Source organism: Gossypium raimondii, chromosome 11 (assembly GCF_025698545.1).
Source record: "Gossypium raimondii isolate GPD5lz chromosome 11, ASM2569854v1, whole genome shotgun sequence".
NCBI classification, from domain to species: domain Eukaryota; kingdom Viridiplantae; phylum Streptophyta; class Magnoliopsida; order Malvales; family Malvaceae; genus Gossypium; species Gossypium raimondii.
This window is the reverse complement of record NC_068575.1, coordinates 60524300-60543582: the sequence shown is the minus strand read 5'-3', so window position 1 is coordinate 60543582 and position 19283 is coordinate 60524300. Positions and strand designations below refer to the sequence as shown.

At 37.1% G+C, this 19283-nt stretch overlaps 2 protein-coding genes across 8 annotated transcripts; one reads left to right on the top strand and one right to left on the bottom strand.

Annotated features, from left to right (window-relative positions):
• The first annotated feature begins 1559 nt into the window (after positions 1 to 1559).
• Positions 1560 to 2420, top strand: LOC105802063 (uncharacterized). The gene has a single exon (XM_012633487.2). It carries the CDS (start codon positions 1560 to 1562, stop codon positions 2418 to 2420), a length of 861 nt encoding a protein of 286 aa, XP_012488941.2.
• Positions 2421 to 3065: 645 nt separating this feature from the next.
• On the bottom strand, positions 3066 to 18049 carry LOC105802060 (formin-like protein 20). Of its 7 annotated transcripts, XR_001136098.2 has the most exons (18): positions 17368 to 18046; positions 16082 to 16785; positions 15782 to 16003; positions 10987 to 15695; positions 10691 to 10808; positions 10334 to 10405; positions 9815 to 9913; positions 9637 to 9678; positions 7984 to 8064; positions 7793 to 7843; positions 7637 to 7718; positions 6864 to 6958; positions 6608 to 6679; positions 6414 to 6530; positions 5066 to 5134; positions 4896 to 4962; positions 3495 to 3987; positions 3066 to 3398 (listed from the first exon to the last, which is right to left on the bottom strand). XR_001136098.2 is itself a non-coding variant. In XM_012633477.2 (17 exons), exons 1-17 carry the CDS (start codon positions 17438 to 17440, stop codon positions 3918 to 3920), a joined length of 6762 nt encoding a protein of 2253 aa, XP_012488931.2. In that variant the 5' UTR covers positions 17441 to 18047; the 3' UTR covers positions 3066 to 3917. The 7 variants fall into 7 exon arrangements, 5 of the variants coding, with proteins under 5 accessions (XP_012488931.2, XP_012488930.2, XP_012488935.2 ...); XM_012633477.2 differs by having other exon boundaries at positions 3066 to 4006; positions 17368 to 18047; XM_012633476.2 differs by having other exon boundaries at positions 3066 to 3987.
• Between the last annotated feature and the right edge of the window lie 1234 nt (positions 18050 to 19283).

The window sequence follows — 19283 nt, the reverse complement described above, 5'->3', positions numbered from 1 at the left end:
AAATGGATTAAAAAACGAAATAATTTAGATTAAAATTGATGGATTGGATTCAATCCATATATGAGAACACATGATAGAGCATCATAGAGATATCTTTAAAGCTCAAGCTAAATTACTCAATTAGGCTTGGCGATGAGCTTGATTATTTTATTTCAATATCAATAATTATGTTTGTGAATTTATATTAACTTAAATACTTAAATTTTTGTTAAAAATAATTAATTAATTATGGTGAAGGGACAATAACCTGAATTCGTCTTTATCCGCTAATTAGTTCATTGATTAATATAATTATTTATTAACAAAAAAGTTAGAAAATCACATAATAAATCATTTTGACCTTTCACCTATGGCTATGAAACTATCATTCTTTATTGCATATTATTCCTTCCAACTTAAGCAACTATTCTTTAAAGTATAAACCTTAAATAAATTTTATTTAATAAAATTCTATGCTATTATTAATAATTTCAACTATAATGTGCATATTAGTTATATATGTTCAATTTACTTAGTTAATTACTATAATATATTTTAATAAATTCGTGTATATTATTTTTCACATATCTTAATGCATTTTCGTATCATAATATCTTGGCATTTAAGTTTTTCTTTCTTTTTTCTGAGTTATTATTCTTTATTTTCTTGAAAGCAAAGAAACAGTCACTGACCACGTTGGCCCTACTCAATTATATATGCAAATTTTAATCAATAACTTTTAGGGGTTGATTTGGAGATGAAATTATATAATTGTAGAGATGTTGATTAGTTGGGGATTAGTCTCAATTTTTATCCCAATTTACTAATATTTGTAATTTAAATTTATTTTAAAACAATATTTTATTTTTATTTAATATTTTTGATTATATATATTATTTTCTTATTAAATAAATATAAACTACTTGATATACTTTTTAATATTTACATTATAGTGTATTTAGTTTACACGTGATGAAAATTACATAAGATATAAAATAAAAAATAACATTTTGTACACTCGAATATAATCCGAGTCAAATTGATCTCAAACTTTAAATAATAAAACTTGAGGTGGACTAATATTCGACATAATATTTTATCAAAAACATTTTTCTAGATATATTATTTTTAACTAATTTTTCTAAATAGCACTGTTAGGGTTGAATCAAATTGAAATTTTGAATATTAAACCTTTAACTCAATTCCTATTCAACATAATTTTTATCTGAATTTATTTTTTAATTTAATTTTTTTATTCAAAATCTTTTAAGTATCGGACAGAGTTTCGAGATAGAATACAAATAGTAAAATGGTTTGTTGGAAATTTTTGTTAACCAATCTTATTCATTGAAAAAACACTTTTTACCTTCCAAAGAAAAAGTCCAAAACACACCAATTTCACGAAAACTTAAAAAGAGGAGAAAAAGATTGAAGCCTTTGGTGTGTGTATACACATTATATGATAAAACTGAGAACAATGGCAAAAAACAAATACACAACTCAAAATGGAGAAGGAAACAAGCAACATCTTAAGAACATCAATTTACACATTCTTTCAAAGCTATCAACACTTGACAGCAATGGCTGCCATCCTTGCTTTCCCTTATTCATCTTACCTTCTTCTCTCCCAACTCTTTATCCCATCTTCCCATGTTTTACCATCAATTCACAGTCAGTTGAAAGCTATTTCTCAAGCTATGGGGTTCCCACTTTCATCACAATATCTCTTCACACTTCTCATTTCCAAGCTTTCCCAAACCATTTCGTCATCAATCTTTGTTCTTCCTTTCACTTTTTCTTTCTTCCTCATCACTAAATCTTATGTTTTTCATCTTTTAAACCAACAAAAACCAGATTTGGTTTCAGTTTTATCTCTTTATTACAAGCCTCTTCTTATCACCCATGTCTGTAATTTCATTTTCCTTATCTCAGCAAATTCAACAGCTTTTTCGTTGCTGTTCTTTGCTTTTAATCTCTTTGAAGGGTTTGGGTTCTCATCATCTTCACAATGGATCCTTTTCGTGTTAGTTTCAGGGTTTCTTCTTTATTCATTCATCGTTGCTAATGCCTTTATAATCTGCAACTTAGCTTTGGTTTCATCTGCAATGGAAGAACACAGTGGTTTTTTAGCGATTCTAAAAGCTTGTGTTTTGTTGAGAGGGAGGACTTTGACTGGTTTAACGTTGGCGGTGGTTGTAAACTTGGCCCTGGCAGCCATTGAAGCATTGTTCCATTGTCGTGTTGTGAGAGCTTATGATGGTGCTGGTGGTTTAACTGGTTTTCCAATGGCTTTAGAAGGGATTTTAATTGCTTATTTGTACTCCGTTTTTGTTGTTGTTGATACTATTGTGAGTTTTATGTTCTTCAAAAGCTGCAAAACTGGTTGGTTGATAGATCAACAAGGTACATGTTCTTACAGGATTGAAATCATGGAAGAATGAAGAAAATAAATGTTGGGAGAGCTTTTTTCAAAACCGATTGGAAGAAACAGTCTATTTCTGGAATCATCAAAGTCTTTTTCTTGAGTATTCAAAGAAAGAGAAATATAAGAATACTGCAAATATAAATTCATTGAAGCAATTATATGATCAATGATTCATTTTTGTTGTAGGAAAGGAAATATATATATTTAATTCTCTTTTAACTTGTTTTTAAAATTAATACCATATCAACAGTTATAATTAGAATCAATCATCCTTTCACATTTTTAAATGATAATTGTTTTGATTGTTCACTTTGTTTAGTGGAGTGACAAAGAAAAGAAAAGAAATAAATATATAATTTTTAGTATAAATAAAAATAAATGTCTTGAAAAATACATCATTTTAAATTAACTTACATAGCTCCATTTTTTCTTTCATACATTAAGATGAAAAATATTGTCTTATTTTTCTCATCTCATTTCTTTTTACTAATAAATACACTTAAAATTTATCTTATTTTTACTTATTCACTCATTATAAAGCCAAAACCCAAAAGCTGGTAAAAACACCTCTAAAAAGGTAACTTTCAGCAAATGGAGAACGGCTAAAGAACAAGCAAGCAATTTTCGTGATATATTTTCGTGATTGAGGAATCAAATCAAATGAAAGAATATCAAAGCTGTTTAAAATGGACAGCAAGATTTTGATGCTATATTACAATTACACTAAGAATGCCTGTCTTCTAATTTCTTCTCATTTCTAAAATCTAACACCCTATACAATCTCTTTTCTATGATTGGCTACTGTCAAAAAAATCTCCATCTTTTTTCCAGGAGAAAAAAGAACTAAAATGAAAAAACAAAAAAATGATTTATGTTACAAGAAAAATGAATTGGATGCTTACTCTGTGTGTGGTTAGAGCTTTGTACACCTACACTTTGTCATGGTACAGTAAGGATTTTCAGGGGTTTAATGTCCCACATCCGCTCTCTGGTGCTGAAGAAAATACAATAAATGAATGGTGGAAGCTGAAAAGAGATCGCCTAACACCGCCAAGCATTGGATTAATGCTAGAAGTGTCATTGCACTGACCTTGATAACTTGCACTGAGAACCTCCACTGCTCGGTTGTGATCATAACCACTCGGCTTCGAAGCTTGGTCCATGGGACATCTACTCCGAAAGTTTCATCGATCATTCAACAATAATGGGATTGAGCATCTTACCATAGAAAATGTCCCTGAAGCCTCATGCAAAGTTCGAGGCCTGCAAGCTTCCTGGTCAAGGTCCTTGCCTCATTTACAACATCTCCGAAGGCAGGCATCATCATTTCATCAGCCCTCAAAAGCAGCATTTCCTGCCATTCAGGTGAACTCTTTGGCACAGACATCAGCTGCTATACAAGGGCAATATTACCTTTGTAGGATTAGAGAAACTGATCCTGGACTATTCCGCTTCCTGCTTTCCCTTACTCTTCTCTGTTTCAGCCTCCTTCTCGGCTTTCTTCTGCTCCGCTTCAGCCTCCTTTACATTCTCTTCGTGTGCTTTTCGAAACAACCTCACAAAATTTAAGAGTGTTGAAGTAACTGCATTGGACCAATTCAACTTCAAATCACCACGTAAAATCAGTATACCATGAAGGAATATGTTAATTTAGATTGAAATAACCGAAATCGTAACTATGATAAAGACTAATGCATGACTACTGAACAGAATCTGATTACAGAGCAAAAGAACAGTGTTGGGAATTTTTTTTCTTTTAATCTAACACTTTAAAAGTTGATGATGTAAAATCATGAGTTTATTTCAACATAAAACCATTATGTACAAGTCGGTTGTACCATTAAGCCATTTCCTCCATTTTAACCAAATATACATTTCCTCTATATATGACCACTGAAATAAGATAAATAAAAGTTCAGGAAACCCTAGTTTTCTAGTTTCATAAAGAAACTAAACAACTACTTTCAATTGGCTTTTAACTATTTGTTAAGTTAGGAACCCTTTTCTCAATTTTTTTTTTTTTTTTTTGCATATTTGACTTGTTTTATTGATCACAGTTAGAGTCAATCTGGGTGTGAATAATGGAAATATTTTCCAAAACTATCCACTTTTAGACTTTCTCATACTTTAACAAGTATTTGACCTCCCTAAAAAATATAAACACTCTAAATTCAATCACAAATTTGCTTTTATCTTTCTCTAGACAGTCCATCCTCATCTTTTTACTTCTTCCAGTAAATTTTCCTTCAGTTTTGGCCCTAACAAGACAACTTGCTGGAACATTTGGTTCACTAACTATATGACGACCGATCCTTTTTCCAAATTGATCGGAGAAAAGGAAAAAGAAAGAAGCATTGAATTGGGGTTCAAATATTGAAGAAGAAAGGAAGAAAGATGAGTCAAAATCCTTTCCCTTAACATTCTTGTAATGCTCATTGTAAATAACCACTCAGGCATAACATGTATGGAAGGTATTACATCCACAATATACCTTGCTCAAATGGGCATCGGGCAGGATCCTCACCAAAATAGAGTGCAAGTGCATCTGCATTTCTACCCTGTCCACCAAAAAGGTCAAAAAATTTATTGAAGACAATAATCAAAGGAGAAGGAGAACATTAGATGACATATGAACGAAAATGTAAAAAGTTGGCAAATTACCGTCGTAGAGTATAGATTTGTTACAGATGCTGCCTCCGCTTCAGCACCACTAACGAATTCCTTTAATGTCTAAAATGGTAAAAGAAAAGGGAAAATCTTAGAACAATGAAACTATTCCCTTGAAAAATAAAAAGCATTAGGTAGGTTTTGATGTAGATTGCAAGGCCATAACAAATGCTCACTCCACTGCATCAGATAATGATTATATGAAGCCTGGTGACGTTTCAATTGGAAAGGAGGACTACCATGTATAGATCAGGACTCAGGGAACATTAACTGAAGGATCTTTCAAAAAAGGGAAGTATCATTTCTAGCCACATTATTTTCTTAGTATTCCACTATATTAGCAATAACCCCTTGTGTGACAATCATAAACTTGTACGATGGTTCTTTATTCGCTAAACCCAATTTTAGGGCTATGGCATGTTTACATAACATTTCTCTTGTTCTATTTTATAGAGCAATTACACGTGCAAAGAGTGATAAAACGAAAAAAATGCAGAAGCTAGTAACCAATCCAGAATTCAGTTGGTGGTTAATCTTTATTAATTTATAAGGAATTTTATGTTTTCAATTCTTATAAATGTAGATTACTATTTTCTTTTACTAAGATGCATGAATGACTTATAAACTAAAAGCACTGGATATAGTGATGGAATCACCTAAGGATAAATTATTCAAGGGATCATAAATAGGCCTACTGATGATGATCAAGATCGAGATGACAATTATATAGTCACTTTAAATAACTACTTGCTAAACATGAAAAGAATGCGCTGAATGCGGTGTGTACATTCCAAAATATTAAGAGTAAGGTTTAGTTTGGTTTAGGCACAAAGAAAAAGAAAAACAATTTTAAAGTTTAAATTTTAGAAGAGCTTAAACAATAAGGTAAAAGTTGTTAACTGAAATTTACTTATTGTTTTATATGAACATTTATGTTTCTTTAGAAATCATTATCTTATATATTTGTTGGGCCTAAAGAATTATAAAATATATACATATATATTAATATTATCTTATGCCTATGTTTCTTAGACTTGGTAGCAAATGTCAGATACAATTATGAATTCAGCATGGATATGGTTCGATTTTTCTAAAGTTTTCTATATATTTGGAGGATCCTTGGAGCTCATGTCCATATGTTCAACATGGGTATTTCAAAAAAATGAAAAGTTTGAGCAACATAGTCTTAGGCTTTTAGTGAGGCTGTCATTTGAATTAATAAACTGGCTCAACTGAGACTGAGATTCTATTAGTTAACTGAACTTATTAATTTATTGAATATTCATTTATCGAGATTCTACCGCATATGTATGTTGAAGGAAGAAACAAAACAACCATGTACCTTATGGAAAACTTCGGAAACAGGACCGTCATTTTCTGAGGCAGCCAGCTCCTGCTTAACCTTTTCTAATCCCTTAATTATAGCTTGCATTTCTTCTGCTAAAGCTTTTAATTGTATCTGCAAGGACCCAAGCCTTCAAACTAAACATAGTGTTACCAAGCTACAAACTCAAACGTAAAAATACTAATGAAAACCTTAGTTGCAGCTTCAAGGCTAACAAAATCGAGGTGAAAATCTAATAGAGCTGGTTTCTTGGCAGCTAGGACCTAAGCCACAATAAAAACACAGTTCAGACTTGATTGAAATCAACCATTTCTGTTCGTATCAGAAACAAATCTCCAGTAGCAAAGTAACATATAAACTGGGTGTAAAACATAATCGAGGCAGATCTTACAAGAAACAGAATGATCTTTAATTAAACACCAAGAGAGAAAAAAATAGTAACCAGACCTTGCAAAGATAGTGCATTAGCGTCATCCTGCTGGTAGAAGCACGTGTATCTGTGAGCTTTAGAAGACTGTCCAACTTAAACCCAACAGCAGCACCTGTATAGCAGGAATGATTTGAAGGCTCGTATTAAAGGAACATACAGCAGTTGAAGAATTTTCACTTCCTCAAATCTGAATAGTTGATTAGCATTAAATGCATAAAAAACATGACACCTGGGACAAGTGGCTTTGGCAAAAAAGAAAAGAAAAAGAAAATGCAAAACAAAGGAACTAGTAGCATAACAAGGGACAAAGAATTGATTGACATTACTATCATCTAAAAATTCAAAATGAAAGACATAGATGTAGAAGTTCGACATTAAAGGACATAAATGCCAATGTTAAAGAAACTGGACCACAGGTTAAACCAGTTGGTTTGATTGTTTCTTATTTTATTTTTTATGTTTAAACATTAATTTAATGTAAAATAAATAGTTAATATAATAATAGTTAACAATAATATGCATTTAGCTTAATGGCATGGTCTTTAATTTAAGAAAAAGGGAAAAAAAATTAATTGGTTTTTTACCCGTTCAATAAATAACTGGTTTTTGATCGGTTTCAATATTACCCAATTCTTAGATAATGGAAGGACTGGACAGGCCAACCTTAATTGGTTTTAGTAATACATTACATGTGGTTTAGCTAGTAATATTTTCTCTGCATAATCTTTTTATAAGCTGCAATTGTAGCATCAAAGGCTGAAGCCAAAAGGAAAAATTGAATGTCACTTACCCCTTGCAGTTCCTTGGTTCAATGTATTTCCTAGATAGAGAATTTTCTTCATGAGATCCTTCAATTTAAGGGAATTTCGTACCTATATAACCAATACAAAAGTTGCAAGATAAGAACGAATAAACACTGCCGTCATCAACAACATTAATGATATACCTCATTACATGCAGAATTTACAATATTTAAGCTCCTTTTAAATTCAGAAACCTGCAGATGGTAAAAAAATGTAAGAACAGAGGATAAACAAGTGATTCAATAAAAGAAAAAGGAGAAACAAGAAGGAGATTAATTATTGAATAATATTTTAAATTTATCAAATCAGATTAACTATGGAGATACTGCCAAACCTGAGTTCGGAACTGAATCTTGAAACAAAACACTCTTAGTTTTGACTCTACTCGTGGCACTTTCATCAGCTCCAAAAAGTACTGAACATGAAAAATCAAAAACTTGTTCAGGTTTAGAAGTTTTTACAAAGATGGATCAAATGAAAGATGTTATTAGAGAAGCATCCAGGAACTAAATGTTTTAGTTAGAGCTTCTTCATAAAAGCGAATGCCAGAAAATTGTTATCTTGTATTTGCTACAATGCTATATGATAAATCATTGTTCTCCAGCACTTCAACTATCTTCTTAATGTTGAATCAACCAAAATCTAGTACTATAACAGAGATACATTATCTGCCCATTCTTTCCTTTTCTTTCTCGTTTTTGAATTAGAAAGAACCCATACTACCACTAAGAACCAAGGCAGCTCTGACTGAAGCACAAAGCAACAGAGACATAAAATCAATAGCCTCTTGCTTCCAGCCACTGCTGCCTTTTTAAATTATAACAAGGGAGTACAGAACAGGAGATTGTTAAAGAGTAATTCTTCCCTGAAACATCCTTCTATTTTTCTTCCTCAAATGAACCACAAAGTCAAAAGGACAAACCTATCACTCTACTAAATGTACAACCATATACACCCTCCCATACCACACTTCTTTCCATGGGTAAATATATAGAGTAATCTAGTTTATATCTCTCAGAATAAGAATAAACCCATAAGTAAACAAAATGAATTTTTATCAGAGAAGCTCCCTATGCTTGAACTTTCAGTCAGAAAATCTTAACTGTATTTATGCTCATGAATAGTCCACATCACTGAACAAATTTCGCTAACATTACTATCCTTATTGAGGAATTATCAGACATAAATTGTTCCAAAAATATAGTAGGGAAATATAGGACTAGGTATCAAAAGTACAATCTTCATCTTGGTTTAGATGTCCCTATAAAAATGCAAAAAGATAAAAACAAATCAATGCTTAGACATCAATTTCCATCTTTAAACTATGATTTGAAAAGAATACTTCATGCCAAAGGGTTTTAGAAAGTATAAATTCTTAAAACTGAGAAAATATTTCAGAAATATTGAAAATAAACACTTAATTCAATATATCAGGAAACAGAAAAGGAAACTGTTAACAAGCAGTATAAATTCCTACATCGGTACATGAAATTATAGTCTCTTTTCATTAGAAGAAGGAAGAGAGGAAAATAAAAAGAACTTGGGGAAAGGGGGCAGGGAGGACAAGTTTTCCATTGTGTTCCCCTCACTCCCTAAAAACCGAATCAAAAGAAAGCAGTAATTCAGTCATTCGAAGTGACCAAGCCAGGAAAATGTATTCACTATCATACCAAAGTATCTCAGTTTTAAAAGAAATTTCTTAAACTGAATGGCATAAAGAGTTTTCTTATATTGGGAGATGGGGGGACTTGAATCCAGCTCTTTGAGTCAGGGGAAGCATGCACCAACCACTGAGCTAAATGCTCTGGAGGAAAGATATTAGAAGGTCAAATTTTAGAAGAACATGAAGACAAAGACATAATTTTCAGAAAAATAGTATATTTAGCATGTCAAAGGAAATGAACCATCTATGAGTCCAGCTATGTAAGAAACCCAAGTCTAACAATTTGAAAAATTGAGAAAATATGGTTAGAGAGAAAATGCAGACCTGTTCACACTTCCCTAGACTCTCCTTGTCACCAGTGTAGTTCTAAAAAATAAAAAGAGGGTAAATCACAATCAGTGAAGACAAACTTCTAATGGTAAATTTATACTATGTAAAAAGCAATTCTAAATAGCTTAAATACAATACTGAATATATTTATATGCATATGCTAAAGCATCACCTTGAGAAGTTCCATTTCCTCTTTAGTTGGACAAAATTTTATGAGATTTTCCACTTGATCAACATCTAATACCGTATCATCCATTGCTAGCACTGCAGCCTGATAAATTCAAGAAGCTCTATATGGTAAGTTAACAAATAAAACTGAGTATCTTTGGTTAAAACTAAGGCAAAAAAGGAGGAGAAAATAAAAAAGAGGAGATGAATTCATAGAGAATCCTATTTCCCACCATGCCCCCATTAAGTGAGTCAGATTTAGCATGACAATCCTAAGAATTTGCATTACACCAAAACAGAATCCATAGAAGAAGCTAATGATGCTAAGGTCACCACATCTTTGGAAACTTAAGTGCAACCACTAGCTAAAAAAAAAAAAACAAATCAAACAACCTTGTTGTCTTGTTCATATATATTTTGGGTTAAACTCCAAGTTCTATATAAATGGAACACCATAGATAAATCCTCCAGTTGTCTAAAAGAAACGCTAATAAACACAAGAAAATGACCATATCTAGCTTACCATCATATCAGGAAGTGGCATCTTAACTTTAGTGAGCATAATTTCAGTGTTGTTAGCCCTCCTCAAGTCAATCTACAATGTGATAAACCAAATCTGTTAGCAATGGAATTATGATGGTCTTATGATAGTTAAGCAATTAGAAAGATAAGCATTATAGTTGATTTGAATTACAAAACAAAGATCAGAATGCCTTTCCCCATGACTAAGCAGAAACCTACCCTAAAAATTAAAAATTCTCAATTTCTAAGACCACAGACCTTGTAGCAACTCTACAAGATGCTTCAAGTAATAATACCACAATCGCCCATAAAAAAACCTAGATGCATAGTTATTGAGAAAAATGAAATTTCAGATTACCAGGTGGACTTTGTCAGTTTTTGGTCCAGCTGACTTGCCTTTCCCTTTGTCACCTGAACGCTTAGGAACAACGTTGGAGAAAAGAGTCTCAAGCTCTGACACATCAAATTCTGGTGCACTAGGAGAAATAAAGGAAAGGTAAGCAAATACAAAAAAAAAAAAAAAAAGGAAATTAATACATGTGAAAGAGTAATACAAACATATAATAATGGAATATTAGCCTAGATATTTAGTCAGGAATTTCACTATGGAAGTATACCACAGAAAAGTTAAATCAACATCACAAGATATATTACACTTGAGGCTCTCCATGTCTTTGCAATTCTTCCCATAAGCTTCCTTGTATTGCCCTTGAGACTTTACTCCAGTGTAAGGGCTTTAAGGAGGATCTCCTAGCTGTTTGAATAGCTCCTGAACGTGATAGCCCACGCCCTCTTCCTCTTGCGTCAGCTCCTTTGGCACCGAATGGTGGAGGCGGCGGAGGTCCACCACCAACAGCTCCAGGTGGTGCTGGAGGGCCAGGAGCTCCTCCTCCAGGAGGTGGTGGCGGAGGTGGTGCTCCACCACCAGGAGGTGGTGCTCCTCCTCCAGGAGGTGGTGGCGGAGGTGGTGCTCCTCCACCAGGAGGTGGTGGCGGAGGTGGTGCTCCTCCTCCTGGAGGTGGTGGTGGCGGTGGTGGTCCAACTCCAAAAGGTGGCGCTGGAAGTGGTGGTTCAATTCCAAGAGGCGGCGGTGGAGGTGGCGGTACCCCAGAAGGTGGCGGTGGAGGTGGTTCTCCAATAGTAGGAGGCAACGGTGGAGGTGGTGGAGCTCCATGCATAAGTGGGGCTGGTGCTACAATTTCATTAACAGGTGGAGGTGGTGGGAGTGGTGCTCCAAAGGGGGTAGGAGGTGGAGGTGGCACTCCAGGTAATGGGGGAAGGGGTGGATGAGGGACATCAAACATTGATGAGGGTGGTGGAGGTGGAGGAGGTGAGACACTAGACATCGATGGGGGTGATGAAGGTGGGACACTAGACACCAATTGGGGTGGTGGAGATGGAGGTGAGGCACTAGTTGAAAAAGTGGTTGATAAAGGTGAAGGAGGAAGTGAAGCACTAGATATCGATGGGGGAGGAGGTTGGGTGTTAGATGTTGATGGGGGCGGTGGAGATGGAGGAGGTGGGGCACTAGTCGTCAAAGTGGTTGGTGAAGGAGGAGGTGGGGTGCTAGATATTGATGGGGGTGGTGGAGATGGAGGAGGTGGAGGGAGTAGGGCACTAGTCATCAAAGTATTTGGTGAAGGTGAAGGAGGAATTGAAGCACTAGACATCGATGGGGGAGGAGGTGGGGTGCTAGATATTGATGGGGGTGGTGGAGATGGAGGAGCTGGGGTACTAGTCATCGAAGTGGTTGGTGAAGGAGGAGGTGGGGTGCTAGATATTGAAGAAGGTGGTGGAGATGGAGGAGGTAGGGCACTAGTTGTCAAAGTGGTTGGTGAAGGAGAACGAGGAATTGAAGCACTAGACATCGATGAGGGAAGAGGTTGGATGCTAGATATTGATAGGGGTGATGGAGACAAAAGAGGTGGGGCACTAGTCGTTGCAGAGGGTGGTGAAGATGGAGGAGGAAGTGGGGCAGTAGACATCAATGTGGGAGGTGGAGATGGTAGTGAAGGTGAAGGAGGTGGGGCACTAGTCATCAAAGTGGTTGGCGAAAGTGAAAGAGGAAGTGGAGCACTAGATACCGACGGGGGAGGAAGTGGGGTGTTAGATATTGATGGGGGTGGTGGAGATGGAGGAGGTGGGGCACTAGTTGTCAAAGAGGGTGGTGAAGGTGGAGCAGGAAACGAGGCAGTAGACATCAATAGGGGAGGTGGAGATGGTGGTGGAATTGAAGGAGGTAAGGCACTAGTAACCGAAGAAGGTGGTGAAGGTGGAGGAAGTGAAGCACTAGACATTGATGGGAGTTGTGGAGCTGGAGGAGATGGGACAATATTAGTCAAAGAGGGTGGTGAAGGCGGAGGAAGTGGAGTACTACACATTGGTGGGGGTGGTGGAGATGGAGGAGACGAGGCAATAGTAGTTGAAAAGGGTGGTGAAAATGGAGGAAGTGGAGTACTACACATTGGTGGAGGTGGTGGAGATGGAGGAGACGAGGCAATAGTAGTTGAAAAAGGTGGTGAGGTTAGAGGAAGTGGGACAGTAGTCGTTGAAGAGGGTGGTGAAGGTGGAGGAGGATGTGGGGCAATAGTTGCTGAAAAGGGTGGTGAAGGTGGAGGAGGAAGTGGGACACTAGTTGTTGAAGAGGATGGTGAAGGCGGAGAAGGAATTGGAGCACTAGATGTCAATTGGGGAGGTAGAGATGAAGGTGGAGGAGGTGGGACACTAGTCATTGAAAAGGATGGTGAAGGTAGAAAAGGAAGTGGGGCAATAGTCGTCAAAGAGGGTGGTGAAGGTGGAGGAAGTAGGGCATTAGACATTGATGGGAGTTGTGGAGGTGGGTCACTAGACATTGATGGGGCTAGTGGAGATGAAGGAAGTGGGGTGCCATACACTGATAAGGGTGATGGAGTTGGAGGAGGAGGAGGTGGAGGTGGAACACTAGACATCAAGGGGGGTAGTGGAGCTAGAGGAGGAAGTAGGACGCTAGACATTGATGGGAGTGGAAGAGCAGGAGGAGGAGGGCAGCTAGATATTGATGGGGGTGATGGAGGTGTCGGAGGAAGTGACGCGTTAGACATCAATAGGGGTGCTGAAGGTGGAGGAGGGAGGGCACTAGACATCAATGGGGGTTGTGATGGAGGTGGAGGAGGAATTGTGGCACTACAGATCAATAAGGGTGGTGAAGGAGGAATTGAGGTAGTAGACATTGATGGGGGTAGTGGAGGTGGAGTTGGGGCACTAGTTAATGGAGGTGGTGGAGGAGATGGGGTAGTAGACATCAATGGGGGTAGTTCAAGGGGAGGAGATGGAGAATGAGGCATTGGTGAGGGCAGTGAAGAAGATGCACACATTCCCAGCAATAAAGGTGGTGGTAGTAGTATTGGTGGAGTAGAGGCTATGTAATGAGGCATTGGTTGCGATAGAGGTGCCAAAGCTCTATACTGAGGAGGTGGTGGGGGGGGTGGGGGTGGCAAAGGTACATGTCTAGTGGGTACTAGAGGTGGGAGGGGAGGGGAGGATGGAGCATCACACAATGGAGGGGCTAGGGGTGGAGAAGGTGCTGATAGCACTTCATGCATGATAGATGGAGCCATAGCACCTTGAGTTGGAGGAGTGGGAGGGGGCTTTTGATGGAAAGAAGGTACATTACCAAGTTTTGATGTACCCAATGATCTGACAGGAGATGGGCGAGGAGGAGCTTGAGAATGTAGTACATTAAGGAAAGCTGAAGAAAACCTAGACTTCAAAGGTGGTGAAGGTGGTGGACGAGACGAAAAGAGTTTAGAAATCTGAGGATTAGAAAATGGGGGAGAGGGAGGCAGTGGTGGAGGAACTGCCACTGGATTTTGAGAAAGCATCCCAGTAGTATGTACTTTTATTGCTGTGCAAGGTGGTGGTGGAGGAGGAGGAGGAGGGGTAGATAATGCAGCAAAAGACATTCTAGAAACATTTCCAGAAAGTGGGGGAGGTAGTATAGATATTGTATTTTCTTCCAAAGATTGTGAAGCCAACAAAGATCTTGGTGGAGGTGGGGAAGGAGGAGCAGGTGGTGGTGCAGCTGCTGGAGTGCTAGGTGGAATATATACTGATTGCTGTAAGCCAGGCAGTGGTGTTGGAATTATTGGAGCGGTATATATTTCTTTTGGAGAGCCTGAAGGCTTTGTAAGGTCAACCTTCTGACCTTTTTGCTCGGATGAAAAATCCTTTGAAGTCTTTGTATCGTCAACCTTCTGACATTTTTGCTTGGATGAAACATCCTTTGAAATCACAGCTCCAATAGAACCCTTTAGATTGGAAACAGACTTCGATTTCCTCAAAGTACTGGATGGTACAGGTGGTGCACTATTAGGTCTTGATGGTGGATACGATACATGCATCGAATTAGCATAAGATCCCTTGTTAGGAGGGATCCACCGAGATACGGCATTTGGCTTTGCTGGCCTTGCAGGTTGGCCCTGAGGTTCTAGTTGTCGGCTCTTTGGTTTCACCAGAGCAGAATCTGAAGCTGGTTTTGGAGACAGCCCGTCTTGTTTCTTTGAAATAGGCAGTATTTTCTCGGGTTTAGATCTGGAAACATCGGTTTTCAACCTTTGCTTCTTCAGTGGAACAGATTCTTCTCTATTGCCTGTATCTGCCGTGTCTTCCAACTTGCCAAGCACATCTTCCGTCACCTCCTTGGTTTCTCTCTCTCTCAACAGGTTGATAGTAAATTCCACTGAACCGGCCTTAATGTCTCCATCATCAACAGCTATGTCTTTCACAGCATTAATGTCAGAATCCAGCTTCATGTGTAATTTGTAATTCACATCATCCATAGCTATGTCCTTCACTGCATCTATACTAGAATCAAACTTGACATCCTGTTTTTTATTCCCATCATATGTGGAACATTCTTGAATTCTATGGGGATCTACATCTTCCCTCAAGATATCTTTCTGCTCTGGCTTGTTTTCATGAACTATCTGACTGTCATAATCCACCTTTCCATCCAGTGCATGGGGATCTACATCCTCCCTTGAGATATCTTTCTGCTCTGGCTTGTTTTCATGGACTATCTGACTGTTGTAATCCACCTTTCCATCCAGCAAATGGGAATCTACATCCTCTCTCAAGATATCTTTCTGCTCTGGCTTGTTTTCATGAACTATCTGACTGTCGTAATCCACCTTTCCATCCAGCGCATCGACTTTTCCATCCAGCACATCAACCTTTCCCTCCACCGCATCAACTGCATTGCTGAAGATCTCTTCCACCTCGAAAAATTCCTCTGGTGAAGCACATTCACCGTCATTCCGATCTTCACTTTTTGTTGCGACTCTGGGGAGATTAGGGACAACCGCATCACGGTCCATAAAAACCACCTGATACAGATATGAGTATGCATTCAACTCCTACAGGTTTAGAAAGTAAATAAAAAAAATAGTCACAGACTAATAACCTAACCTACCTCTACTGTGAAGTCCTTTGGAAATTGATGCCTGGCATCCCACAACACATCAACATCATCGTGATTGAATATTAAAATATTTCTTCGAACAAACGCTGTGTGAAACATAACTCTGAATATCGTCTCTTCATGTACCAAATCGTCATATAAATGGACGCACTCAAGCACAACATCCCCTTGAATATGACAATGAGTATCTATTGTCACCAATGCACACTCTTCCTGCAGACAAACCTTATTAGAACATCCCAAATTTTGGTCAATTTATCTTTCAGTTCAATTGCGTGACTTAGGCATCACCTTTCGGAAGTAAGGAACTTGCTTTTTCGTCTTTGAAGTTGAAAACAGAAGCTTAGAACTTCTATTGGCTGGTGTTTTGGGGTCCATTCCATAAACATGTATAACTGGCCTGCAGCCTTCTCCCCCTTCAAAAAGAGGAAGAACTCTAAGAATTATGCAATCCAAATCTCTAGGTGTATGTGCTGGAGGCCAATCAGAACTCAAATTCCTTCTAGAAATATACTGCAAATATCTCAAATGAGAAGGCCGAGGGTTCAAAGGGGACAGAAGCTTGAGAAGGTCCCTAGGAGCTTGCTTGTAGACCATTTCAAGAGTCTTCTGCTCGCCACTATATTGTTTTCGATATAACAGAAGACTGGCAAGCATGAAAGCGAGTACAGGCCATCCTCCTCTTTCACAGTGCATCAAAAGCACATTCTGCTGCCCTTCCAATGACAACCAGCTGTCACTCGATCGAAGGAAGTGATGAATCATTTCAAGTGGCAGCAACGGGCATCCCTCATATTGCCGTGGGTAGTCCATAACTGTCATGTCATACTCGCTTAAAATGTCCGAAATTCGGCTCCGCCTGTCCCCTTCTCTGAAATTAAAAACCATGAAAGAAGCATCTGGAAAGTAGTCTTGTAGCTGTGCCACAATGCTACCCATATACACTTTGAACTCATCTTCTTCCAAAACGTCAGCAGTGAAGCAACAGTCAAATACTGAAAAACAACCGACACAAAAGTTGAATCAAATGAGCAAAACTTATTAACCATGTGCCTCCAAAAAAAAAACCAAAATATAATATGGTAAGTTCTAGCTGTAAAGTTCGTTACAAATGCTCACAAAAGGAAGTTTTATAACTTTTCCTAAAATGGAGAAAAGCAAACTATAGTTCCAAACAGAAACATTTATAAAATGGTATGGAAATTCTATGCATTAAGAAAACACAGACAGCACATCAGTTTCTAAGTTCATTAGCAAATCAATTCAGTAATTCTGCTTTAAGGTGACAATGCCACCCAATTCTCCCCAACAACCACGAAAAGAAACAAGCTAAGAACCTTCTTAATTGTAATAAAATATCCCAATATTAATCAACAGAACCCTAAAATTCATTAAATTAAGCAGTGCATGGTCCAAATAAATTAATACAAAAAAATATGTAGATAAGAAATTAAGTTCCCAGATAGAATCAGAGAATTCAAACACAATATCCATCGGCATTCCTCTGATAGAATGTAGATGGTTTCCAAATTTTAAAACTGAAACGAACAATAAATTAGAAGAAAAAGAAAAGTTACCGTAGACATGTTCGGAGATCTCGAGAAGCCGATCCGGCGGCTTCCGGTAAAACAAGCGTCTGAACAGCGCCATCTGATGGCGCTGTTACTACGCCGATAGTATCCAAAACGTTTTCTTCCTATCACCGCAAATTGGATCACATTTCTCTTTCAATAAACCCACCACGGATCCCCGAGTCAGGTTCTCAATTTCAAATTTAATCGACTCAATTCCGACGTAAATTCAACACAAAAAAGTTTCCTGACAATGCCTTCTTTAAAACACGCCAAATTATTCAAATAAATTAAGATTTCTTATCATAGAATTAAAATCAACACAATTTCTCCGTCAATGCCCGCTCCAAAACGCACCAAATTATTCAAATGAATGAAGATTTCTTATCATAGAATTACTAACAATTTCAATTCATTTTCCAATACGTAACCGAAACGGCAAATTACAGAGAGATACGGAGAGAAAGGCAAAGAAAATGAAATGATTGAGGGAAAATGAGAGAAAGTTTGGCGCATAGAAAATTCATAAAATATTTTTTAAAAATTATTTTATAAATTTAAAAGTGAGAAACAAGTGACAGTAGGTGATGAAATGAGATTATGAAGGGGAAATAATAAAAAATCAAAAAGAAAATTACAGAATTGAGAGTTGAAAACAATTCCTGGTGATATGTTATCTGAGTTTTGTTCGTTCTAATAGAAAAAATGGAAAGAAAAAAAAGAAATAAGATGAAAATGTGAAAGAAAACACTTGGACAGTTGAACCCGGGGTTTTTTTTTTTTTTGCTTACGTGTATGCCACGTGGGTAGCATTGGTTTCACTACTTAAGTTTGATTTATTAATTTTTTTTTCTAAATGCCATATAGCTATTAATAAAATATATAAATTTTATGAATAATATTAAATTATTTTTAATTTTGTTAAAATTTTATCATTAAATTACTTTTGAGGATGTGATAATTTTATGAAATTTTAAATTTTATTACTAATTTGTTTTCTGTTATTAAGTTACTTTATGAAAATGAATGTATCTTATAAGATATGTTATTAAATATTAAAAAATCGTTCAGAGAATTTAAAAATAATAAAAATATAAATATGTTTTTACTTAATTCAATTCATTTATATAATGTGAATAATGTCTTCTTTTCATGAAAATAATCTTCGCTATATACTCTTTATGTGGCAAACAAAATGGGTAATGTAATTCGTTCAAAAAGAAAAAAGAGTAATGTAATATTAAAACTGGCTATTATTGCCCTTCCCGGCGGCTATTGTCGGATTGGGTTGAGACGGTGACGAATAATCTTAATGATCATCTAGCTTAGGTTAGTGAAGGGTTGGACTTGGATGATATCATGAAGGAGAATGTTCCTGTAGCTGACAATGGGCAGGGAGTGGTATTGCTTCCAATTTGGCTACTGGTCATGCGGCTTTAGGTAATGCTGACAAGGTTACTGATGCTGGTAGCCAATGAGGTACGCGGTTTCCATTTTTCTTCTATTTCTCATGAAGTTGCTTTTTTGGAACTGTCAAGGTGCAGCGACCGCGAGGTTCAGTAGGATCTTAAAACTGTTTATTGCTGAGTATAAGCCGAGTGTTGTTGCATTACTGGAGACGCGGGTGAATGGGTTAAAGCTGATGGCGTTATTCGGGGTATAGGCTATGCGTTTTCATTCCGGGATGAGACCCGGGGTTTTGCGGGTGGTATCTGGTTGTTGTGGAAATCGAGCCTTCAGCTAGATATAATCTCAGTAACGAACCAGTTTGTTCATGTACTCTGTAACGATGGTGACACTAATTCAAGTTTCTATCTGACAGCGGTGTACGGCAGTCCAAATGCTACTCTAAGGAGACGGCTCTGAGATCAGTTAGCCATGCGGGCTCCTACGTCACCTTTCCTTTGGGTTATTGGTGGGGA

Excerpts from the sequence above, each read along its gene's own strand:
- LOC105802063 (XM_012633487.2), top strand. The coding sequence starts at position 1,560 with ATGGCTGCCATCCTTGCTTTCCCTTATTCATCTTACCTTCTTCTCTCC.
- LOC105802060 (XM_012633476.2), bottom strand. The coding sequence starts at position 17,440 with ATGGCGCTGTTCAGACGCTTGTTTTACCGGAAGCCGCCGGATCGGCTT. Across the intron at positions 16,004-16,081 it reads AAGTTCCTTACTTCCGAAAG|GAAGAGTGTGCATTGGTGAC; the intron begins GTGATGCCTAAG and ends GTTTGTCTGCAG. Across the intron at positions 9,679-9,814 it reads AGGAAATGGAACTTCTCAAG|AACTACACTGGTGACAAGGA; the intron begins GTGATGCTTTAG and ends TTTATTTTTTAG.